Source organism: Corvus hawaiiensis, chromosome 2, assembly GCF_020740725.1.
Source record: "Corvus hawaiiensis isolate bCorHaw1 chromosome 2, bCorHaw1.pri.cur, whole genome shotgun sequence".
Taxonomy (NCBI): Eukaryota; Metazoa; Chordata; class Aves; order Passeriformes; family Corvidae; genus Corvus; species Corvus hawaiiensis.
Window position 1 is genome coordinate 44,849,519 of NC_063214.1, and position 26,656 is coordinate 44,876,174.

The 26,656-nt window shown below is 36.5% G+C and overlaps 1 protein-coding gene across 5 annotated transcripts in view; it reads left to right on the forward strand.

Moving 5' to 3' along the window:
- Window positions 1-26,656, forward strand: part of DYNC2H1 (dynein cytoplasmic 2 heavy chain 1) — a 154,859-nt gene that overhangs the window by 100,043 nt on the left and 28,160 nt on the right. For 2 of the 5 annotated variants that reach the window (XM_048294657.1, XM_048294658.1), the window contains exons 83-84: window positions 17,806-17,922; window positions 25,081-25,290. In XM_048294657.1, coding sequence (XP_048150614.1) covers window positions 17,806-17,922; window positions 25,081-25,290 — 327 coding nt within the window. Of the gene's footprint in view, window positions 1-7,059; window positions 7,308-12,200; window positions 12,237-13,973; window positions 14,093-17,805; window positions 17,923-25,080; window positions 25,291-26,656 lie in introns of those variants that run through there. The other 3 variants (XM_048294660.1, XM_048294661.1, XM_048294659.1) reach the window with 3 other exon arrangements.

Genomic DNA, 26,656 nt, shown 5'->3' on the forward strand with positions numbered 1-26,656 from the left:
AAACATTTTTTACCTCTTTAAGAGTTGTGTGTAGAAATTGCAGCTTGTGTGAGTGACATGGGTCACTCATTATCCTGAGTACTGCTAAGGACCCAGCTGGGGCAGCTTTCCTTCTTACCTTTGGGGGAGCCCAGAAATTCTGAATGTCCCTTGTTCTCCTCATTACTTCTTTTTTGTCAGTCTGTGAAGGGAAAAGATGGAGTGATTTGAATTCCTTATTTCTCCATTACCAGTATGTTTGGTTCTTTGGACAAAGCTTTTCATTGCTAGTATTGTGTCAGTTCTCTTAGGTGTCAATTCAGTTGCTTAAAAATTGGTATCTTGTATAAATCTGGAGATGTCCTGGTGCATTTAAGACATCTACTCGGAAGTGTCAAATACAATGCAGGACCCAAGTGAATATACATGCTCTACTGGGCCAGCAACTGGAATTCAGGGCAAAATGGCACTAGAAGCCATTGTTTAAGCAACTGATTCCCATATCTTGAACGCCCTGATCCAGTAGGGTGTTGGTCTGGGGGTCCTATGTCATATTTGTCTATCTGTAACATTTTCATGTCACTATGTGTAACAACTGAATTGAGCTCCTAGAGCCTAGAGTCAAGGGAGTAGTTTGACTAAGAAGTGGCTGTACCTCAGCCTGAGTTGAAATTCAGTAATATTCACAGGCAGGTGAAAGTTCACCTTTTGTTTATTCAGGTCTGCTGGTCATTCTAATACCTTTTAGATCAAATATGGAGCAAGTTCAGGACTTCGAAGCAAAGCTTAAATTCTTTGTTCTGTATTTTTCTTTCATTGCTTTTCAGTGAAGTCTGGATGAGAGCACACAGTTACTGTATAAGTGCAGTTAAACAGTACAAATCTTTTAAATACTTACTAACATAGTTTATTTGACTGGTAAATTAGTAGTGTCAGATAACTTGAAAGTTGATGGATTCGAGAATCTTGCATCAAGATCTGTATATCAAGGCTCTCTTTAATTTTCTGCACAGCCTTAGCATGCTGTTTTATGTATGGACAAGTTACAGAGGGAAAAAATTAAATCATAGAATCATAGGTTGGAAGAAACTAAAGTGATAATCTGGCCCAACCTTTCTTGGCAAAATCTGTTGGAAGTTCCCTATAACTGGAATTTCCAATAATTTCAAGACTAAGAATTACAGTTTTTTAAAAAAATATCTAATTGTTTGCTTACAGTCACTTAAAAAGGCCTCCAAGCAGAAATTTTCTATTGATATAAGACCTCTGATCTGCTGAAAAAAAAAGGCATTTGCATATTGCATTTTTTGCCTATCAAATATAGTACTGTAAACTTTTTAAAATACATCTATTCACTTAAATCCATAGCTGTATTGTCAAACTATTTGTGGTTTCTCTAGAACATGAAAATATAAAGATATGTAAAGACAAATCAGTAGGATGAAGGTGCCTGAGGTAATAGGATGAACTCAAGAACTTGTCTCTTACAAAGCTAATACCTGCTCCGAGATTCAATGTAGCTGTCTTTGGTTTTGTCTTAAAATCATTTACATAAACAACCATTTAGATGCTTTTGTTTCTCTCAGATTCACTGTAGACTGCTGCTTATTTTTTTTATTGCAACTGTACTTGCACAACCTGTTAAAAGCTGCAGTTGTTAAAAATCCTAGTATTTGAGAATCAGAATATACTCAGAGTTTCTGTGTGAAGGGAAATAGATAATGAGTGCATTTGCATGTAAACTCACTCTGCTGAACTGGTCTGCCATAGCATTGATTCTAAGCTATAAACTACGGATTATAGTCTTGAATATGTGAGACTGCTGTAGTTAAAATTCTGTGAGATGTTTTTTTTGTCATAGGAAATATTTTCTCACCCTTCCAATAGTATTTTGCGATATTTCTTTAAGTCTTAGGCAGTTTAAGTAAAAGAAACATGAGATTTTCCTTAAACTGTGCTTCTCCCTCCCTGTGAATCCTACTCCTTTTCCATTTCTGACAGTTTGGCAGCTGTTTTAGATCCATAGGTGATCCCATGGTTCACAGCTGGAAATTGAATGATTGTTTTCCTACAGGAGTGTTTCTCAGAAATCCATTACCAAGCTAAAGCAAAGCAAAGGTGGATGAGCAAGGGTAGTCAGAAATCAGTTGCTACCAGCTCAGCCACCATGTCTCTAGGACCAGAAAGGCAAAAGGCAATACCACATCCACTACTTCACTGATTCTGTAGACTTTCTATGAATATGATTAATTTTTCATGCCTAGAAGTGATAGTTTGTGTTGCTGCAGCAACACACTGTACTGTAGTAGAAATAGGCTGCAGCACAGTGCGGCATTTTGCAGTCATGCAGATATCTCGTTTGTAATCTACGCATTGCTTGTGTTTGGGTAAACCTAAAACAGCAATAAGAAGAAAGGGACTTTTTTCAGAAATTTTACAAGTGATGACTGTATTCGCAGCTTTCCTAATTTAAAAGCTGAATATTGCTACCAGTATTATTTTTACATTGGCAATTACTAATTGAAATTTTAGAAATTATGTCTTCCAATGTTCTGTGGTGTGATTCAGAGAATATTAATATTAAATCCATACTGGGAAAAGCCTTTTTTTTTTTTTTAAGAAAAAATTTTACTTAAAAAAACATGATATTTTTAGAAACATGAATTAGATTTTTTTTCTGAATTTTGTGCTTAGTTGGTCTACATAGGTAAGGATAAGTAAATTTTTAGAGGCTGGATTTCTAGAGTTCACTGTGTCTCTTTGGTTCTGCCTTACCTGATGTTTGAACAAGCCTTTGACACATCTCCTATGTTGAATATGGTCATGAATAATCTCACATCTCTTGCTGTTTCTCTTTGCACAACAGTGCATTAAAATAAAAAAAACCTCCACTTACAGTGCAGCTGCAGGAGTCAGTATACCTCATCCTACCTGTTTTACACCAATAGAGATTTTCTGTACATCTGCAACTCCAGTTTCCTCATACTCCACAAGAGTCCTCACCACTTAGTTACAGTCATGCTTCTTTCTCCTGAGCTGATAAACGCTGTATTTTGCCTGCATATTGGCCTGTATTCAGGTGGTCCAGTCTCCCAGTGTGTTAAACTAATGATTATAGCAATCAGAATGTGTGGAGGTTGGCTTTAGGCATCCTGTGCAATGAGAAGAGTCTGTAATTTAGATATTTCTCCAGTAACCTTCTTGCAAAGTGGGCTTTTGGTGCCAGTGTACTCATCTCTTATTCTTAGTTTTGTGCTTTTATGAATTCTTATGAACAAATTTCATCCTTCATTATAATTTTAATAGAACTATACATAAGTGTCATCATCAAAATAAAATGTATCATATGTGATAAATGGAATTTTTACATTGAAACAGACAAGCCTGCATGTATTTTTACACCTTTAAAAAGCAGTTAGGACTATCCTTTTCTGTGCAGGATTTACCATACATGTAACTAATATGACTTACGCCAGTAACCCCCCTAGGAAGATGAAATGAAAATGCAGAGGCATTATTGTTTTGTCTCCCTTCTGTGCACAGCAGACATAGTCATTGCAGGCACTCCAGAGAGGGTAGCACATAAAGCTGCCTGTGTTGAGTGATCCCAACAAACCTTGCCGAATACAAATGACTACAGCCTGTTTGTAGTAGCTATATATGATCAGTCGACTGGGTAATCTAAACATTCTTCAATAATACAGTAAATTACTTTGAGAAGAAAGCCAATCAGTAACTGGCAAGTTGTGCAAGACTTCAAATATGACTGCCAATGATAATGAATATGGCTAGCACGTGGTTTGCTCATTGCTAACTTCTGTATACAATACTGTGTTTAATAATTCTAAAAATATCTTGCCTCAGGAATTCAGCATTCTTTTACACATTTTAATGCTTCACAGGGAGTATCATGGGAGACAGGTTAAGTCTCAGTAAGGTTGAAGAATAGGTCGTTTTTGATATTTTCGTAAATGAATGAGTACAGTCTCTCACATTATGATGCAAAGATGAAGGATAGTTACAGTCTCTCTGTACTAGGACAGCATCTTGATTCTTTTGTGTCCACCATCCCAGTGATGGCACAAGTGGAAGGCAAGTCTGTGGATTTGCAGTAACTTTTTAGGACCTCCTAAGGTTGATTGTGCATGCATAATTGAAACTTGCTTTTTAAAGTTCATGGAATAATGTCTTAAGTGAGTGGGACCCCATGCTGGAGCAGGGAAAGAGAGTGAGGAGAAAAAGACAGTGTGTGATGAACTGACCACAGCCCCCATTCTCTGTCGCTCTGCACTATTTGGGTTGGATAGGGTAGAGAATTCAGGAATTAAGTTGATCCCAGGAAGAAATGAGATATGACAAAAAGGCATTTGAAGATTTATTTCTCATTATCCTACTCTGATTTGATTAGCAATAAATTAAATCCGTTTCTGCAATTCAAGCCTGTTTTGCTCGTGATGCTGACTGGTGAGTGATCTCTCCCTGTCCTTAGCTCGACCCATGAACCTTTCTTTACATTTTTTTTTCCTTGTCCAGCTGGGAAGTGGAGCGATAGAACAGCTTTAGAGGGCACCTGGTGGCCCGCCACGGTCAATCCAATACATCTTCAAAAAGCTTAAGGACATCAGAAATGTAATATAATACTTTATTTTACAAAACAAAATAATTGCTGAAGAGTCCACAGATTGTAGCTTCTTACCAAATTTTCAAAGAAACACTATAAAATTATGTAACTGTAGAATTTATATACAAATTAAAAATTTTGACCTCTGAATACTTATAACCTACATATTAACTGTTCAACTGAACTTGATGAAAGTATTTATCCTCCTATATTTTGTCCTTTGTAATTTTATTTGCTTTTCAACCAGGCCAGTGATATTCTGCAGTTCGGGTGGTTCAGATTTTGCAACCAAGTTACTTGCTTTAAGAACCTTTTACATACTAATTTTATAGACTCAAATAGAATCCAAATCCATCTAGCATTTTCTGTGACAGGGCAGAGGATATAAGGTAATATTTTCCCAGATACATCTCTCTCAAGCTGCATGCTTGTCTTTGCCTGTTTCGTCTCAGAGTGAGTGACAGGAATGACTCTCACTTCTCCTAGTTAGCAACACTATTATTTTTATTAACTGAAAGCAGTTGCAGATAAGTGGTTTGAGATGCTCCTTTTTCTTTTAACCATAGATTTTTATCTCAGCTCTTTTGATAATAATTGATTCTGCTTTTCTGCCCCATCTAACTAATTTCTTTGTGGATTCCACCTGGTATTCATGAAAGCACCATAAGGAGTTAAACAATTCCTGTAACTTTAATGTGCTGCTTTGTATTATTGCCAAGAGGACTGACTTGCTATTTGACCTATTTGCAGGAATACCTTTCCCATCAGGTTATACTGTAGGTGCTTTTACCTGATTGTCTGCCCAGCACCTTTTCTTTGGATTGTGGCCATCACTGCCTCATAAGCCTGGTTTAAAGCTCTGCTTGCTAGAACCGGTCCTGCTGGCAGGTATTTGTCACAGTTTGTCACAGAGGTGACACACACTTTGCAGCCAAGTTAACATTCCCCTGTTCTGTCCCATTCCCTTCACAAGCAGAACTGCCGAGAGCACCACCTGGGCCCCCACATCAGTGGTCACCTGCCACTTTCTCTTGAAGGCACTGGTTCTGATCCGTGTGTTGGGCCCCAGTAGCCCACATGCTGATAGAACTTTACCCTCCTCACCTGTTTCTACTTATTCTGCAATTGCACATCTGCAGGTGGAGAAGGAGCCTTTTCATTCTTGCTGGAAGTCACAAACTTCCCCTTTTATTTACCAGTACAGGCATAATTTTTTGGATAGTCACTACACGTTGGCAGCTAAACTAATATAACAGAAAAAATATTTTCTAAGAGTGATAGTCATCTAACAAAGCTTGATTTTTCTGAGAGTAAGGTGCCTAATCTATGGTTATCTGGGCTCCCTGTGTATTACAGTCCAACTCCAAAATACCGTATTCATACCTGCCATGGAGTGAATTATGTAGATGTGTGAATTCCTGTTTCCTTCACTGATTTTATCTTCAGTTAGTGTTTTAATATTTCTTAAAATGCCTCCTGTTTTAATACCAAATATTTTACTTAGATGTTATTCTAACATTTCCCACAAGTCAATGGTATTTTTAAAACAGATACCGTGGAATTAGTTTATCTTTGAAATACACAGAGAGGTTCCATCAGATTTTTAGTTCAGCTCTTAGAGAATATTTGGTTTAAATCCTACTAGAAAAGACTTCTGATGTATTTATTGATTATTGAAATTCCCCTGACTGATACTGGAATAATTTCTTATGAGTTTATTTTTCTTTTAAATGTTTAGGTACTGTGATAGAAAAATATGATAAGCCCAATTCAAAGCCCAACTGAAACTAAAAAAAGAAACCCAGTGTAATACCTCTCAACTAGCTTCAATCATATGAATATTATCCACCTCTTCTTACCTAGTCATCCCTTTTTTTTTTGTTATTAAGGAAAGACAAGCATTTACAGGGAATAATTTGTGCCAGTCTTAGATAGGCATCTAAAATAAAGGAGTGAATCACCTTTTGGAATTACCTGTTTCTTTCCATTGAACTATGGATCAAACTTTGTAATAATGTCAGCAGCATTTCTAAAACTTGTATAGTGAGCATTTTAATGAGCATTTAGGAGATTAAAGATAACAGCTGTAACTAGGAGGTTGTTGCCTATGCAGAATACAGGAAGGTTTCTTTTCTACTGAAAACTGGACTATTTGAAAAATTAGATTTTTATTATATCAGGATTTGGAAAATAGTTGCGTTTGCCATTTCTGCATTGAATATTGTAACAGTGTAAGTATAGTTGTCACACTTGCATTTCATATCTAAGTATTCAATTTAAAATGGAAAAGTTCAGGGGGAGGAAGTGAAATTTAAAGCATCTTAAAGTATGCAAGTTATAGTGCTTGTCTGAAAGACAAAAAGGGAATTTTATTAGTTAGTGGACGTATTTTTTTGCATGTTTTATTTTCCAGGGCAGTAAAGACCAACACATTTCAAATTTCATTTGTTTGTTACCAGCTTTATTTTATTCAAGTGCTAAAGCAAGTGAATGGTTCCCACCATTGTGCATCCTTAGGCAAGGCCATCATTCCCATTAATGGAAGAGAGTTTGCTTGTGAGACTGACCTTTTACTTGCCCACTGTCTGCCAGCATGCTGAGAGTGCACTCGATCTCCTCATCAAGATCATTGATAAAGATACTAAACAGAATTGGCCCCACTACTGAGCCTCAGGAAAATCACTGGTGACTGGCCAACAGCTGGTTTGAAGTCCCTGGTAGTGTATGACTGTGTTCATGTTCTTTGTGTGGACTGTTTCTCTCCCATTATTATCTACTCCTTTGCTTCCTACACCATGCACAGAGGCCTTAGAATACTTCAGGTTCTATGTACCATGCCTCACTTACATTCTCTTACATTCAGCCAATGCCCCATGTTTTTTTGAACTTCTTCATATGTGTTGAAACCTGTCTTAATTGTTTCCTGCTGGTCTTATGTCCAGCTGGGCTTTGGCTTTTCTAATTTCATCTTGAATTTCCCAAGCAGTTCTTTCACTGTCCTTGATATTTTTTATGTGTTGCTTTTTTTTTTGCCTTTCAATCCACTGAGATATTCCATGCTTACTCAGTCATTTTGCTAAAAATCCTGGCATTTCTGCACAATGAGAGGACTTGTTCTGAAGCTCATTCAAAAATATTCTTTTATTCCCCTTTTTAATCAGCTGAAATTAATGTGCTGACCACTCTACTGCCTCAAATTTTCTCTCTCCTTACTATACTGTATCATATTTTCCCTCTCCCTTATGCATATTAAACCAGTGTCTTATTTCCTTAAGTCCAAAATCTTAACTCTGCAGTTTACTTCATGGGTATCCTCAACATATATATAAATATAAATAATAATTTTTGCCTGCATTTGCAATGTTGTCTGTTAACCACCACTTTAGAAATTTCCTGCAGTGAAGTCATCATCAATTATACAGCTTTTTCACATACATTTTGAAATACAAAGATGCACAGTTGCAAATAATGGTATTTAGAGGGCTTCTGTGACTAAAAGGTAACTCTTAATTTAAGATTTTGTAAGCTATAATTCCCATGAAAAAATTGTTGATGCACTTCTTTGACATAGTATAAAGCTTGTGTGTTTTTTTCTCATACTCAGTAAAAATCTCATCTTGCAGATCACTGCTGTAAATGTCAATTTGACTTTTACAGAACTACAGTGCAGAGTGTTATAGAGAGTATTTAAAAATGCCTAGGAATGATCCATGCCTGTATTCATGCTTATTTTTATGTGGGAGGAGTGACTGATAACCCCAGAGGGCTGTGCTGGTGTTCAACAAGACCTGGACAGGCCGAGCAGTTGGGCAGAGGGAAACCTAATGCAGTTCAAAGGCAAATGCAGAGTTCTGCACCTGGGAAGGAATAACCCCATGCACCAGCACAGACTGAGGTCTGACCTGCTGGAAAGCAGCTCTGCAGAGAAGGACCTGGGGGTCCTCATGGACAACAAGCTGTCCGTGAGCCAGCAGTAGCCAAGAAGGCCAGAGAGTTCCTGGGGTGCATTAGGAAGAGCTTTGTCAGCAGGTCGAGAGAGGTGATCCTGCCCCTCTACTCAGCCCTGGTGAGGCACATCTGGAGTGCTGTGTCCAGTGCTGGATTCCGCAGTTCAAGAAAGATGAGGAGCTGCTGCAGAGGGCTCAGGGGAGAACTGTGATGATTGGGGGACTGGAGCATCTCTCTTATGAGAGAGTTGCGTCTGTTTCACCTGGAGAAGGGACGACTGAGGATTTTTATCAATGTTTACAGATATCTTAAGGGTGGTATCAAGAAGCTGGGGCCAGACTCTCTTCACTGATGCCCAGCGACAGGACAAGGGGCAGTGGGCACAAACTGAATCACAGGATATTCCATCTGAATATGAGGGAAAACTTCCTAAATGTGTGGGTGACAGAACACTGGAACAGGCTGCCAGAGAGGATGTGGTTGAATACCTCCTCTTCTAGAGATATTGAAAACCTGTCTGGAGGTGATGCTGTGTGGCCTGCTCTGGGTGAACCTACTTTGGTGGGGAGGTTGGACTTAGATGATCTCTAGAGGCCCCTTCCAACCCCAACCACTCTGTCATTCTGTGATTCATACCATGGCATTTCATACTCATCATGAATGGCAGCTGAATCATTTGAAAACTTGAGAGGTTGTTCTAGCAGAAACTTTACATAGAAAATTAATATTCACATAGTGTTATTTAATATTGACATTCATATTCACATATTTAACATTACATCAGGATGACTTAAGAAAATTATGGTATCTGAACAATGTCAAGTTCAAAAAATCAGGCAAAAAGCATGTTGCCCAACTGAATACTCCACAGGAATTAATACTAGCACAGAAATCTCACACTGAATGCGTTCTTTTTATAGATGGGATTGTTTAAAGAGAAACAGTAATTTGTTTAATGAGATCCATCAGAAGTCAAAAGGAATAGGTAATTGGGCCTTAGTGTAGCTACTAAATACAGTATTTATTTAAAATAAATACTCTTGCTCTTCTGTCTGTACTTGAAAATGAGAAATTTTGTAGGAAAAAAGTTACCTTTTTATAACTATTTTTTATTATGTGATGAGTATTTCTCAAGTTAAAATTAATGTTAAACTAATAATGAAGAACAGTGTAGAGCAATCTAGTAAAGTAGACAAGGTATGAACCAGGGTCAGGAAACATGAAGCAAATTTTGCCTCATTAAATCTAATTGCTGTGATCTCACTGACTTCAGTAAAACAGCATTTTATCATTAGGTTCTTTTTTTTTTTTTACTTAGTTTCTGATGTGCTCTTATTTTCAGCAAGTCACTGGCTGATTCTGTACCTCTTCCTACTATTCCTTGCATATCCTTTTACTTAGATTAAAACTGCTCTCTGTCTTACTAGAACTGTGATCAGGTATATGGTTCCAGTGCTGCTTTTTGCCTTGTTTCTGAGAGCAACAGAGACGGAAGGTGTAGGGGAGGGTGTATGAGGACATTGGCAACTCTTAAATTGCTGGATCATGCTTGAGTTTGTACACCAAATCTCCTCGGCTGTTATTACCCAAGTCAGATAAAGAAAAGTTGGGGTATGTCCTCCCAGTATTGTAGTCATACATCTGACTCTGCAGTACTTCTACTGTGTATAGAATAGGTGGGCTGTGGTGTGGGGTTATTTTTCAAGGTGCAGCTGTAGTGATAGCTGCAGCTTCTTGAGTGTTTGTCAACAGACACAATTTTCTCTTTCACAATCTAGCTCAACAGAACTCAGAGCATGAATTTTATATTTACTGCTCCTCCGTTATTCTAATTGTGCCACATAGAGTAATGAGTTTAATTATTGAAAAGTATTTTAATTATTGAAAAGCAATTTATATTATTCTTGAACTTCTTATGTTATTACTATAGATTCCAGATGAACGTAAATTTATTTTCTTAAAATAATTTAGCAATTATATAACCCTTCAATTGTTCAGAGTGTTTAATTACTGACATTTATTACATCCCACATCACAAATATATGACTAACAGTCTCTAGTAGAAATTGATGAGTAATGTCAATCTGTATTTATTACCCTGCAATAAGAGAGATCTGAGTACTTAAAAAGGATTTTTAAAATATGGGGAATATTTTGAATACACGTGTGGTGATGCATGAAAGAAATGTGCTGTGCCATTAATGGGGTAGAAGCCACAGTACTGTGCTCTAGCAAAAAGAGCTAGAAAACATCTCTTTACCAATTTAGTGATTCAATGTAATGCTTCAAATAACCTTACTAATTCCCATGGGATTGGTGCTGTGTATATGAGAATATATTGGTGGTGCTCTGCATATGAGAAGTTTGTTCTCTTCTAAAAACAGGCTGCCATTTTCCAGTCTCTCTGAATTTTGTTAGGATATGTAATTAGTTAAGGTCAATCACCTCTTCTGGCATGCCTTTTAGCATCATGGTCTCCAGGTAATGTGTATCCTGTGGACCTGTATGAAGTAAAACTCAGTTATTCTTCAGGAGAAGGTTCAGCTAGAGTACTGTCTGTGTCAGTACTGGGCTTGTGCTGTCCATATACAGCACAGTGCTGACTTCCTTCCTTCCTTCCCTGAACCTCTGCTCTGCAGAGAGTCTTCCTGTTGTCAAAGGTACATGATAAATGATGTGCTTCTATATAAAGGAAGATGCAGGTGTGGTCAATGTCTGTGCCACATTTGCTTTGTATTTGACTGAGAAGATATGTATCTCTGTATAGAGTCCAGCCCTACTTCAGATCCTTAATGAGTGAGAGTGCAGCTTTGAGGTGGTCTTGATGGAACAACAAAAGAGCAAGCTTACACCTACACTGTCTCTTACTGATCCACATGCAGTAGGAATGATTCGCTTACAAGTGCCATTAAAGTACCCTCATCCTAACAGCATCCATGGATCCTTTTCTTGCAGAGAGGGTAAGGCACGCAGTCAGGGACTGAAGAGAGGTTCCAGTGGCAGCTCAGTCTTAGTCTACTTTCACAGCAATGAGAGAACAGGAACCAAGCTGTGAGAAACAGTTTGGAAGCATGTAGTTGTGACAGAAGGGATGTCACACAGAAACCTCGTCCCTCTCATGATGCAGTAAAGACATAGTTGCGTTGCATTTGGTTAGTACTTTCACAATATTTACCAAAGTAATTAAGCTAAAGCTTCATACTTCAGTTTGAGCTGTAAAGTCTTATAAAAACAGAAATATTTCCTCAAACAGCTGTGTAAAGGGATATATTGTTTCATTCAGAGAAATGAAGCATAGAAGTGGTTTCTGTGCCACGACTATGTCCTTTTAAAACTGGTAGATGGCAGTAGAGTATCTGCTTTGACATCTGTAGATTTACTGAGAGGACTGCTAGATTTTTGTACAAAAATGAAGATCCTTTTTGTATGTTCCATAGTTGTGAGAAAAAAATACCTGTTATCTGACTAGCAAATCTTTACAGTTTTGCGTTCTTAAAACAATAATCATATTGAGTTCTGAAATGATTGATCTGAGATTTTTTTTTTTAGTTCACTGACAGAATTTCACAACATGTTTTTTACTCTGTTACTTTCCTCCTTGTCAAGTCGTAATACTATGTGTAAAAATATGATTTTGTTGCATGATTTGTAGGGTATATTGCTTCTGAAATGAGTACAAGACTTAGATGTAAGTCTGTGTTTATTATATGTTGTATTTGTGAAGTAGCAGTTTTTGCAGTAGTGGTGAATGACTGAAGGCAAGACTTTTTCCTCATCTTGTGCATTAGTAATGAACAGAAATAGATTTTGTGTTCCTAGAAATCTGTCTTGTCTGAGTTCCAGAGAATGAAAAGTTCAAATCTTCTCATTTCCTCGTTTTCATTTTTTCCGTGAATTTTAATTTTCAGGTAAAACATGTCTTTCTAGTAGTTCTGTATGAAGTCACATGGGAACATTTGTTGTCTTTGTAGCTTTCCATTCTGTTCATTATCTCTCATAATTTCTCTAGATTCATCTGTTTTTTACTCTGATGTGCTGGTCAATATCATAGCAGCATATGTCCACAGATGCACCCAAAAATAGGCAATAGATTAAAAAGCTGAGATGCATAAGTAATTTAATAACTAGAGAAATAAATATTGACATTCTTAGTTTGACCAGCCCACCTTTCTTAATATATGCAATTTGTATTTTTCTGCACTGATAACTCAGAAAAAAACATGCAGTGCATGAATTTTCCACTAAAAATAGAGAAGATACTTGGTAGCAGTTTCTGTAGGCTGTTCATCAGTATTAGATGCATTGTTCACAAATAAATCGCTCTATTGAATTTTTTGTATAAATACTGTTATGATTAGGTGACCTTACTTAAAACAGACAGATTCTACAAAGAATTGTGAGTCTGAATAATCTTCTTGCTCCTCCTCACCATTATTGGTGATTGCTTTTATATTTTTATTTCCTCTTTTTCTATCCCTCTCATATTTTTAATCAAGGTACTGTTTTCCTGCTTAATGGTAGATTTTTTCACTCTTCTCATTATTCGGAATATTCAGATGTGTGTTTGGTCTGGACTAGCACAACATACAAGAGCTTTTAGTGTATAATATATAAAAAGAATACATTGCAATAACAAAGGAGAGCATTCAAAGGTTAGGTATTGTAAAAGTACTCTTATTTTGAGTACCCGGTATTATACACCTATAATTAAATTTTCAGTTTCCTTGGTACTGTAAATAAATACCTGGGTTAGAGTGCAAAGGATATGATTCCACAGACCTGGATATATGCATCTGTGCTGGTCATTTCTGATCTCATTTTGTGGCCATAGAAACACTGTGTTTAAGGCAGGCTTAATCTAGAGTAGGTATTTGAAGTTGATTATAGGTTGGCCTGACGGTATTGTATATATAGTACATTGAGAGAAAATAAATTCTTCTCAAGCTTTGTAGTTAGATTTTCAGGAAATGAAATTAAAACCTTCATTCTAATTTCCACAGCACAGACCCATCCATCTCAGGTACCTATGTAAGGAACTTTGCTTTCTTATGTACTCAATAAGAGAGTCTTTCGAGTTCAAGTTAGCCCACTTAAGATCTGTCTGTTGGGAGCCCTCCTCTTAGGGAGGCTAAGGCGATAATATTTTTGAGTTAGTTTTAAGTAAGCTTTAAATAAGTGCCTGAGGATAGGTAAGGATGTATTTGTGCTTGCCTAATGTGACCGCATGCAGAGCCTTCTTTCAACCCAAGAGTTCTTTCATCTTCTTAAATCAGATTCCTAATTGTATTCTCTTTGTCATCTGAGCCAAGGTCTCCTTCCTTCTAGGTACTTATCCAGTCTGTGTGTTCATTCCTGTCTTGTTGCTTTGGTTTTCATGTGACCCCCAGAAATGTATTCTTGATAATCCGTTTTCTTTTAAATCCAGTGTCCCTTCCAACTCAAAACTTATTTCACTTGCCTGGAGGTGAAAACAGTTATGTGGAGCAACTGCAAACATACTACAATCCCTTGGACACTTGTGATGCACCTGAGAATTCTACCCGGGTAATATATCCCACTCGTGGTTTTATTCAGGCCCTTCCCAATCTTAACACATTCTTTGTCCCAATCCATGCATTTGACTCTTACAGGATATAAACTGAAACAAGAAAGGTCCAGATTTGATATTAAGGGAAACGTTTTAATCATTAGGGCGGTAAAGCAGTGGAAGAGGTTGTTCTGTCTCTCTGCTTGAGATTTTTCAAAACCAGATAAAGCCCTTAGCAACCTGGTGTGATCTTAAAGCTCGTCATGATTCCAGCAGGAGGTTAGACTAGAGACCTCCTTAGGTTCTTTCCAACATTAATTGTTCTATGTTCCTATTAAAAAAAAAAAATTCCCTTTTCATTTTCATAACATCCAGAAAGAGACTGATTTGAGAGTACTGAGTAAACATTTTCTCAAGATTTGGCTGATTCAAAGTAGCACAGACTGGTCAATAATGTAAGGAACTTCAGTGAGATCTGTGAGAATGAAATACTTGTGCCATTCAAGTTCTAAAATCAAACTTGTAATCATACTTAAGTAGTAATATGTGTTACTCTAATTCTTTCCTAAATTTGGACAGATGTCATGCCATCGAATTTGCAGTTCATTAGCAAAAGTTTGGGGTGTTGAAGCAGTTCAAAGGTGAAGTTAACCTGAGTATTTTGACGTGAATCAAATGTATTTTCATCTGTTTCTTGAAGGTGAATGACTATTCTAGGTTAAAATTTTCAAAAAATACTCACGCTGAAAGGGCCACCAGTACACAAAGTTTCAGCCCAACCCATTAATTAAAAAAAAAATTACAGTGAATTGAAATCTTCGCTGTCATGGAAACTTTAGGAGTAAATTATATTACCATCATACATGTTTATACCTGAGAGAAATGGGATGAACTGTTAAGAGTTAAAGATTTTCCATGAATATTTGATGAAGATCATTGTATGTTACAGTACTCTAGAACACTGAGAGCTAAAACTTGATTTCTTTTGATTCAGTTAATTTAAGTGTTTAACTTTTGATAATGATAACCCAGTATTTTTTAACTACTTTGATGAAATTTACAAACCAGGAACATACAGGCACACTGAAGAAAAAAAAAATTGAAATTAAGGATAGATAGTGTATTTCCTATTTAAACTATATTGACAAATTTTATAATTAGATAACTAGAAACAGACAGCTAACCCCATATTGTAGAGCTAGAAAAATACTTTAGTTACTTGCTCTTGCAGTCACTACTTCTCAAAATCATTTCAGCTATATGGAGGTACATGTTTATACCTTTAAAGGCGCTTTAAAAATGAATATCAGAGTTAGTATTTTCAATCCCCCATATTCACAAAGCAATCGTATAAACATTTTTCAGCTTTATAGTATGCACTATATGTAAGTTTATATGAACTATTACATAGTGAATTACCAGTTAAAGTGCATTTGATATAAATGTTTTATTGCTTAGCAGATTATGGCAGGCAACTATCCAAAAACAAATTAAAAGATACAAAACTATAGCTAAAAGAATGATATCTGGAAGGCACAAATATGTGTTTATTATCTGTATTGCTTGGCAGAACATTTGCATATGTGCAGAGTGAAAATGAGGAAGAATAGCAGGAATGATAAAGATACTATGATCAAAACATCCATCAGAGAAATTAATTTTTTGCTAAATTAAACAAGAATCTTTTTTGGTATACACAATAGCTGGGGCACACAAAGGATTATGAAAGTTTAAAATTAAGTTACGAGAATGAGAGAATGAAATGTTATTTTACATAACAGAAGCTATAAAGAGCAGTGGCTTATATTTTCTTTTCTTTCAGCTACCAGAATACTCCACAAGTCCTTTTAGGCCTTTGCATACACTGCTGTTTTCAAAGCCAGATGAGATTCGGCTTTCCTCGCTCCATCCTAACACAATTGAGCTGTCTTTATGCCCGTGCTGGGTAGTCCATCCTTGTGCCCATTTTCTGTGGGAGATTTCACTGCAGTCTCCAGCTTCCTCATGAGGGGAAACAGAGGGGCAAGCACTGATCTTTTCTCTGTGGTGCCCAGTGACAGGACCTGAGGGAATGGCCTGAAGCTGTGTCAGGGGACGTTTAGGTTGGATATCAGGAACAGGTTCTTCACCCACAGGGTGGCTGGACACTGGAACAGGCTCCCCAGGGAAGTGGTCATGGCACCAGCCTGACAGAGTTCAGGAAATGATTGCACAATGCTCTGAGGCACATGGTGTGACTCTTGGGGATGGTGCTGTGCAGGGCCAGGAGTTGGACTTCAATGATGCCTGTGGATCCTTTCTGACTCAGTTCATTCTGTGACTGGAGGTCAGTAGCTTCCTTTACATCCATTATGATCTTCTGCCGTGATTGTTCTTTGACCTGCTTATCATGCTTGTTTCCTCTGCATCAGAAAGAACTGGTTTTGTGCTTTGAGAATTTTTTTCTTGAGGATTAACCAGCTCTCTTGGCCCCTCTTTGCCCTCCAAAACAGTTGCCAACTGTCTCCTGCCAAAAAGATCCCTGGCTAAGCTGAAATCTTCTTTCCTCAGTTCTGATGTTGTGATTCTACTACTGGCCTTAAAATCTTCTCTCAGGATTTTAAAACACAGTCTCATGATCAGTGCTTGTTTTAGAAGTGAAAATGATGGTTTACTATGATGGTGTGTTATCATCTTATAGTGCTTCATAGTCCCTATCAAAGCTGATAAATAAGAAGGTGCCGTTTGCTTCAGTGAAAGAAAATGAAAAACAACAGAAAACACTTCATCACTGCACATCTTTCAAGACTAAGAAAATAAACCAAATCCCAGCAGAAACAACTTTACTTTCTCCCTCAGTCTGTTAGAGTTAAAGAGTCCAGTCCTTCTGAATGATTAATATATTTTTTACTATCAAGCTTAATTCTTTATTGTCAAGTGCAAGAGGAGAGAATTAATAAGTTGTTCTCCAGCATGCCTTGCAAAATATACACTGTGAAAAACAGCTAGAATGTCATTAAAATGCCTCAAAAATACCAGGGGTGTTTATATACAATTTAAGGAACAGACTCAATATCACTGAAGAATTTCAATTTCAGTGTCCTTTCTTCCAAATGTATGTATATATTTTATCAGTTGATTTTTGAACTTACCAGGGTTGCTAACAATAAAAGGCAGTTGGACCTAATGAATTAAAATCTCCCCTTCTTTCTGGAAGGTTTGTAGTTATTCTTTTAATTTCTTGCTTTCTTTATTTAATAAGTATGCATTTAAATAGTTTGAGGTAGCATGAATGTGTAAATAAGAGATCTTGGTCAGATCAGAATGAATTTCCTATAGTTGTCTTGAGTTTTGATGCCTGATAATTACTGTATGTATTTAGCAACATATTTTGGGGATTTGTTTCCAAAGGCAGAGCTCGAGTTTTGTATCTAAATTTTGTGGAAAATAGGCTTTTTAATTAATTATGCACCTCATTAGTTTTTAAATTATAATTGAACAAAGACAATTACTGGGATAAGAAAAATATGTAGGAGTTTTTTTGTAGCTTAATATGAATGAGGTTCCAGTGTGTTTGGACTTGAATATGGATATTGTTTGTGTTTTGATCAGATCATGATCAGTAATTAAGTATGCAGGAAAGGATAGTTTATAGATAAATTGAAGAGTATTTGCTAGTGTATCACATTTTTGTACTAAAAGAAGTTTGTTTATCCTTCTTCAAGAGTGCATTTGTATTCTCATCACTCAGGTGATTTCACAGCTTCGGATCCTGAGTAGGTCAGTAACTGCTGGCTGCAAATTTGACAGAGAAATATGGTCTACAGAACTTTCTCCTGTTCTCAACCTATGGAAGAAACTTAATCAGGTAGGAATGTACCTAATTTGAAAAGACAACTTTTTTTCCTGGTAACTACATTAAAAATGTGGTCTAAGGAATTATCTTGAGTATTGAAACATAAGAAGAGAAAAAGTAAATGAAATGTATTTGAGGTGGGAAGTATAATGTTAGGTGCATAATTAGCTATGAAGTCTGTATGTGGTATAACAGGCTGTACTTTTTGTCTCTCCATATGGGTGAGACCACACTCAAAACATGAAACTAACATCCTTTATGTGTTTCCAAGAAAAATACTAATGTACTTTAGATTTTAATTTAGTCTCTGCATTTATCTAATACTCACAAGGCAGTGTTTAATGATTTTAAATATAATGAAGTTTTTTCTTTATACTGTTGAAATATGGTATTAGCTTTAAACTGAGGTTCATTAAAATCCCTTCTTCACTATCCAGTATCACTCCCTTTATATTCCTTTGTTGGTCTAGCTTGGTTCAGTTTGGTGGTGTTTCTTAATACATATTGTAAAGCTTGGTTTCCAACCATTGAATTCCTATTGCAGGCACCCATTAAGTGTGATGTGTGTGAATGAAGACACTACACATACTTAGGAAGGATCTCTCCCACCTCATGCTAGGTGCTCACCTAGACATTTGGCTGTTACTTTGTCTCCTCAATGATTAAGTAATAGATCAGAGACATTGTGACCTAAAACTATGTCTTGTACACAGCAACACTGTACTGGGAAAAACCTTTCCCTTACTCAAATAACCACATACAAGGAAGTGATATGAGGTACACACTTGAATTTGCCATTACATTTTGGAATATCTCATTAAATTCTCATCTAATCCATCCTAAGTGTATGATACATCATGTTTGTGTGTCAAAATAGTCTTCCAGTACTAAATAGCTTCATGTTGAAATCTGTGGCCTCTGAACATGGACCAGGTCTGTGATCCTGTAAGAAAAAGTATATTTCAGTGTGACACCTTCCGTTATCTCTTACTGACTAGAGTTAAACATACCTCTAGGCCTGTAAATCTTCTTTGAAAGAGCTCAGATGAAACTATTACATATACATACACAAATAAGCAGAAAAATAGAGATTTTGATTGTAGTGTTTGGAAGATGGGTAAATTAGGCCAGTTTTAAACAGTAAAACAAATCTGCACTACATTAGTATTCATTAACAGCACACGTTGCTAATGGCTAGTTCTTTGTAATTGTTAGTTATTAGCAGTGCAAATTCAAAGTACATATTCTTTAAAACTTGGGTCATAAATTAGCTGTGAGCATGCAGTACCATGAAGCTGAAGCCACATAGCTGGTACTGGCGGCTGAGGTTCTTGATAGTCTTAGTTACCTACATGGAGGTAATCAAGATTACCTGAGAGCTCTTTGACAAGGGAAGCTGGACCTGATGCAGGCCTCTTCTTTCACCCCTACCATTGCCCTCAAATCTGAGATCTCCTTTCATATGATTTTTTAGCCCTTTACCTCAGTTCCTGATCTACAGGCTGGGTGACACTTAGGTGGGGTTATTTTTCAGGCTGTAGCAGGTACCTTTATTGTGTCACTTAGAATCTTTTCTTTGCTGCGTAATTGCATTGCCTCTTGTCTAAGAGCACAAGTAGCCTTGCCAGTTCTTAATTGTGCGCTTTCTAAATGGCCATTACATGACCATCAGGTAGTTGTTCATAGTTCTGAGGCCTCTCTTTTCAAACTGTGCTCATACTTTCAAGACCTTTGCTATTACCCCATACTATTCCAAACTTCACATAATAATAGGAGATACCTGGTGCTGAATTCCACTTCACACAGCAAGCTCTTGTAACAAGCTGGTAACACATCTAGAAGGCCAGTACTGCCAGCCTTGCACAGTAAGCATAAGACCTGGTTAGCATGACCTATTCCTAGCTAGAGCAATTTCATTTTTCACAGAATCAGTGGGTACAGAAATTTTGTATATTGTTTGCAAAGCTCCTCTCCTGTGAGAACAGCCTGAAAGAGTTGGAGTTATTTGCTGGGAGAAGAGAAGGCATTGGGGAGACGTTGTGCCCTTCCAGTAAGAGAGCTGGAGAGGGATGTGTTACAAGGGCGTGTAGGGACAGAATAAAAGGGAATGACTTCAAACTGAAACCAGGTGGCTTTAGATTAGATATTAGGAAATTCTTTCCTGAGAGAGTTGTGAGACTCTGGGACAGGGTTCCCAGAGAACTAGCAGATACGCCATCCCTGAAATACTCAAAACCAGGTTAAATGGGGCTTTGAGCAGCCTGGTCTGTGGAAGGTGTCCTTACCTGTCCAGGAGGGTTGGAACTAGATGATCTTTAAGATCCCTTTCAACCCAAACCATTCAATGATTCTGTATTATCTTGAAGTTTCTTTGATTTTCTAAAGTCTTTATGCTATAAGTAGATAATGAAATTAATCTTTTGAATAGATCCTTTAGAATAGGATGGCTTCTGATATTTTATAGGGTTTTTTTTGTGGGGGGGACACTTTCTTGAGTGTTTCAGAAAATTTAAATAATAATATTCTTTATCAAAATTAGTTTTCATAGTCTGTTCAACCAGTAATTGCTTTAAGCTTTGAAAAAGCCTAGGGGTCTTTAATATTTCACAGACATTGCATACAGTTCTACATTCTCATTCTAGATTGATAGCTCAATGAAGGCATCGTCTTTGTTTGCAGAATTTATAAAGACCTGGAAATTGGAATGAAGAAGATTGTTGAATTGCTGCTTAAGTTAACAATCATAAATTATTTTATTTATGCATGAATGGGCAGAGAATATGAAACTAAAACTGTTTCCCAGATATGAAGAAGTAAAATAAAAAAAAGTATTCCTGAAGTCTGTAAAAAAAAAAAATTATTCCAGAGGCAGAAAGACACTCAGAAGTTTGTTAATATGTAGACAAAGATTAAGTATGTTTTAAACATTTTTATTCCCGTGTTGAGTATGTTAGTCAAGGATTAATTAAAAAAGGATTATCTTATAAATACCTTGAAAATAGTCGTTGTATATCTATGTACTGATAATGCTGAAATTCACCAAAATTTACCACTTGACATAGGTATGTCGTGTAGAATTTACGCCTCTATGATTGATCACAATCTCTTAGCGTAGCCGTATTTTTGTCTCTGCGCTCTTAATGAAACTCCCAAGCCAACTAAGCCTGATCCACACAGAAGCACCAGGAGGAAGTGGTAAGGAAAACTAGTGAGCAATTCCCTGCAGGTGGGAGAAGGATGCACCCATTTTCTGACCTCATCTGTTGTTTGGGGAGTTTTGGAGCTTTTCTACGTAGACTCCAGTCAACTGCCAGGTGTAGTGTGGAGCATATGAAGCTCCAAGGGATCTTGGCTGGAGACTGGATGCAGTCTCCAGGTCTGGGCAACCTGCTGTAGCTTTGAGCACCTGAAAATCTCCAGAGGTTCCTTCCAACCTCAGCTGTTTTGTGGTTATGTGAACAGGAGTAATTTTTGTTCAGTTTTCAGAGCTTATCACATTCTCTGTGGCCAAACAGCAAAAATGGCAGATATACTTTGGAAAGTTTAGCTTTTTTCATTTTAGGCATTTTGAAATGGGAAATAATTCTTATACATTAATATGGTAGTGAGGACTTATTTGTTGTTACTTTTTCAGAAATGTTTCTGAAAATTTTTCAGAAAAAAAAAAAAAAAATTTCCTCTCAGACCACACATGTTGCAAAACCCTGATAAATGTTACTACAAGATATCCTGAAATTGTTGAGCTGGGAAGTTTATTATTCTGTATCTATAACAATAGAATCATGGCAGCTGCCTCTCCTTCGTCCACTATTTATTAGTCCAGCCAGAATTCAGACTGAAATTTTAAGTTGAATTTTACTCTAAATGAAATAGATACTCAAAACGTGCTTCATATCAATGTGCACCTGTGTCGAAACTACACAAGCAAACTTCTCCTTTTATTGAGCTGTTCTGAACTAATACAGAATGTCTTGACATTTTCGCCTACATTAGCCTCATTTGAAAACATACATTTTAATTCTTGCCATTTAAAAACACCCTTGTAATGAATACTGTCCTAAAACTGCTTTTACAGTGTTTTGTGGCATGATTTGATAACAGCTTAACGCTCATCAAATTAATTAAACTCTCATGAACCTGCCATTTAGTTAGAAAAAATCACATACTCATACGTTCAGTATTAGTTTGCATGAAAGACTTGTTGCGCTATAAAATAAAGTCTTCACTGAATAAGTTGTCAAATGTCACCCAAATTTAAAAAACCCTTCCTTAATGTGGAAGGGTGTTTGCAAGGGCTGGGCCCTTGAGTTAATCAGAGTTAATTCAGCCAGTCTCTGTCCTGGTGTCCGTTCTCTTCCCACACAGCCTTCTGCCCTGACAGAGCGTGGCTGAGCACCTGTGTAAGCATTCATTGTCACATAACTGGATCAGCTGGAAGTCACTGTCCTGTGGAACTCAAGCATCACCCCTCATGCAATAGTTGTCAGAGAAGCACAAAAGTATAAGGACGCAGCGAGAGTGCATAAATGTTTCATCATGTCCAAATGGTGCTCTCTCATGAGGAGAGAGAGAGAGAGAGGAATCAGTGCTATATTTTCATTGTAAGGTGGTTGCATTTTCTGCCTTGTTTCAGAAAATCCCCTTACCAGCTCCATGAAAGTTAGAAGGCCCACCCATAATTTCAGCAGCAACTCCTTCAAAATTGTTAGCTGAATGTATGATCATTAATTATTGTGTGTTCTGTGTCTTATGTTTGTAAATTGTAACTCATTGTTTTCATAAAGTTGCATAATGATTCAAGAAAATTGTCATTGTAGAATCATAGAATCAGAGAATATTCTGAATTTGTATGGAACCACAAGGATCTTTGAAGTCCTACTGTTGGCACTGTACAGAACAGCCCCAAGAATCACACCATGTGCCTGGTACCTCATTATCTACCTCAGCTTTAAAAAAAACCCAGGGTTTTTTCCATGAAGGAAAATCAGTGAAACAGAAATATAGGGTCATTCTTCATTGTATTTTCAACAATGAAAAGCCTGTAAAACACAGTGAGAGGCTAATATCTGAAAGAATAGGCAGAGAGACTCAAAGGAGGAGGCAAAATAGGTACATCAAAAGGGCAGTAGAGATTTCTAAAACCCATCACCACAACCAAAATAGAATTTTGAATAAAATGCAGAACTAATAGAGGTATATGAGTTTATTTTCATTTGTTACATTTCTGAGGAGGCAGTTTTCAAAACACACTGGAGTTTGCAAAAGCTTGAGTTTAAGAAGGTAACAAAGTCAAGCTCTGGGACAGTTTAGGTAAGACTATATGAGGTGTTACATTGTACTAAGATAGCAACACATACAGAAATGAAAGAGGGAAAGTCATCAAAGTCTCAAAATACACCTGATTAATATTGGTAGCATAATACAGTATTGAATATTAAAGATTAGAATCTATCTTCAGTTTCTTATGATTAGGAAAAGCACTCAGTACTTTAGCAGTTCTTCATCTTAATTCCCAAGCAGGTCATGAGCATACACATATTTTAAAAGCTGATGTGAGTTATATACATAATGGATTTTAAGGGAATGTAATAGGACATTAAATGTATAAGCTGATATTGGTATTCATGTTTAATTTTCCTATGGAAAAGACAGATGGGTTGTTTCAACAAATTCTCTGGGGAAAGCATTAGAAAGAGTGATGAAATGAATATGCAATTCACAGGAGACTGTTATGTAAAGGACAATATTGAGGAACTTAGATGACTTCTCTTTCAATAAGCTTTTGTGAATTTGAAAGTGTCAAAGATTGAGCAAAGCCTCCAAAGTGCAGTGTCTTGGGTTTTTCTTTATTTTGTGCAATTAAATACCTCAATAAGAAATTATCAACTAGTTTATGGTAGTTTTATATTACAGTTTACATATACTCAGCAGATTATGGTCTCAGAAAAACTGATGTGGAACTGGTACTGTAATTTTTGAAAGCACGCAAACAAAAAATACAAAGCATAACAATTGTAAATACTATATGCTTCTTACACTTTGATCAGTAACTTTGTTGTATACCTTTTTAACAATGTTTGAAGACTTTATTCTTCATTTTTCTGTTGGTCAGTCATAAGCCAAAGTATTGCTCATTCATTTAGCTTCTCTCATATTTTAGCTTTGTAGCTGAGTGCAGTATGAGCCTGAAATTAAAAATGTAAAAGTTCTGACAAACATGTAGTGCCTGGGAAGGATTATAGAGGTAAATATCTTCTGTGTTCTGGAAAGCGAGATGCCATGTGACAATTCAGAAATGCATTTAACCTGAAAAATAATCAAAACTACTTGTTATTTTAAGACTACATACTTCAGAGAAAGTAAAATCTGATTTTATCTTTACTAAATTACTAGAAATTGAAATAGCAAAACATTTTTCCCTATAGGCTAGGATTTACTTTTTATATTTATGCCTTATAGAATTTTCCAATAAAGTTTTTAATTCTATAACTGGAATTCATTGCAGCATCTTGTCACATGTCAGGTTGACAGTTTCCAAACACATGCTAAACTGTATTTATGTAATAAGCTGCATATGAATTAAGATTTGCAAAATTACACCATCTCTTGAAATTATTGAATAAATTTGAATTTTCAGTGGCTTTAATGGAAGGGAAGTAAGTATTAAAAATGGCAATGTGAGAGCAGAAGTATCCCTCAGAGCCTGAGTTACTCAAGATTTATGCATAAAATTATATATATTTTGTATTTATTCTGTTTAATTTAATTCCATGTTGAAGCAGTCTCACAAAGCAAGTACTGGCAGCATAGTTTACAGTACCCAGAAAATCTTGTTGTGCTGAGTACACCACTGCTTTTTACATTGGCACATTGACACAAATACTAAAAGCAGTGATTCAGCTAAGTGAAGATTTTTCAGCAATTCAAGTACTTTTGAAGTAACTGGGTAGACAGGCTTGTCTCAGAAGAGTGGTGCTTTTATTGAAGATGTCACAGACAGTACTGAAAGTATCATTATACTTTTAATCCATGTCAGAAAAGGGTTGATACCGTCACTACTTCTAAAGCTAACAAGGTCATATGAGGTATTATGAATTAAACAAACAATATGTTGTACAACATCAGAGTTTCCCTGAGTTTATTAACTGAGTATCACGTGTTCTTTCTTAGAATTCTAACCTGATCCATCAAAAGGTGTCTCCTCCTGCAGAACAACAAGGATCTCCAGTCTTATCATTCATTACTCTGGAGCAATTCAATGCCATTCGCCTTGTGCAGAGTGTCCATCAGTCACTTGCTTCTTTAAGTAAGGTCATCAGAGGTACCTCACTACTGAGCTCTGAAGTACAAAGACTAGCAAGTGCTCTGTTAAACCAGAAGGTAAGTCATTTTGTAATAAATATACATTGTAATAAGCATTGAAAAACCCAAGGAAACTAAACTAATTCTGACACATATTTTCATGTTACTATTTGTTCTAAGTTTTTTTATTGATAAAGACTCTAAAATGGAGTTCTTTAAAGATAGAAACCTAAAGCAAAATCTTTTTTTTTTTCCAGAATTTTTTTCAGAATTTTTTTTTGTTTGCAGAAGCTTCTGAATGTATTACTCTCTTATCAAGTTTTCTCTTACAGACAAATGCAGTAAGGTTAGAAGCTGTGGAATACTATTTGAATTTTAAATAGCAAGTCATGCTAGATAAGTCAAATATATTAGCCAGTAGAACATGTAAATCTGTCCTTTTACTTAGTTTTTACATTTTCTTAAAATTTAAGTTGTAATAACAATTCTCTTTGCATTTATTCAGTATGGAGTATTGCCATACCACACCAGACAAGCTCTGCCTATCATACCAGCCTATCATCTCACCCTGTATTCTTGATGTAGAAGAAAAGCAGTCAGAATTTGTACATATACTTTCTCCATGTTTTTTGGCATTAAACTGGACACGTTTATAATCTGGTATAATTAGTGACAGCAAGTTTACATGCTCTATCATTAATAGCTAGATAATTGGATTACAAAGATAGTCAAGCATTGATGTGACATGAAACTCTGGTTTTGTTTCACCTCCAGCAACTCATAAATTCTGTCGATGCTAATGCATAGATAGTGAGATTGCTTCTTCAATGAATGATAATTCCTGTTAGCATCCTGTTTATCTTCATGTGAAGAACAAGTACTGTTAAAAAGATTGTTATGCATTTATTGATATATCAAATTCTAATCAAAATAATAAATAAATTCGTTGTCTTTTTAGATTCACAAGACAGCATTTGTTAGCAAAATTGCTGTACAATTAGAATAAATTCGTGTTTTCATGTTAGCAATCTCATCGCCTTTTAAACACATTTTGACTGTGTGGTAGAAACTGGTGCTAAGTCCAAGTCATAGTGAATGAAAGTGATACATGTAATGGCCATTCTTTAGTTCCTACAGTTATATTTCTTGTTACTGAGCAAGAGAGCATGGCTCGCTTGTGTGCTTAAGCTGCACGCTTCAATTGGAACCGGCAGCAGCGGTGAAGCTGATGGCTACCACAGAAAGTTTCTTAAAAATTCTATGCATTTTAACCTCTCACAAGTATCAGTTCAGTGCTTCCTGATGTGTTGACCAGTGCTTCTGTCATTTCATCTGCTTACTTACCCACTTTCCTTGACACGGATCACTGCACTGGATTGTGACCATATAGCATTTTTTTCAGCAGCCTTCCAGAGAGCCTAGTGCCACATTCGTGGCATGGCAG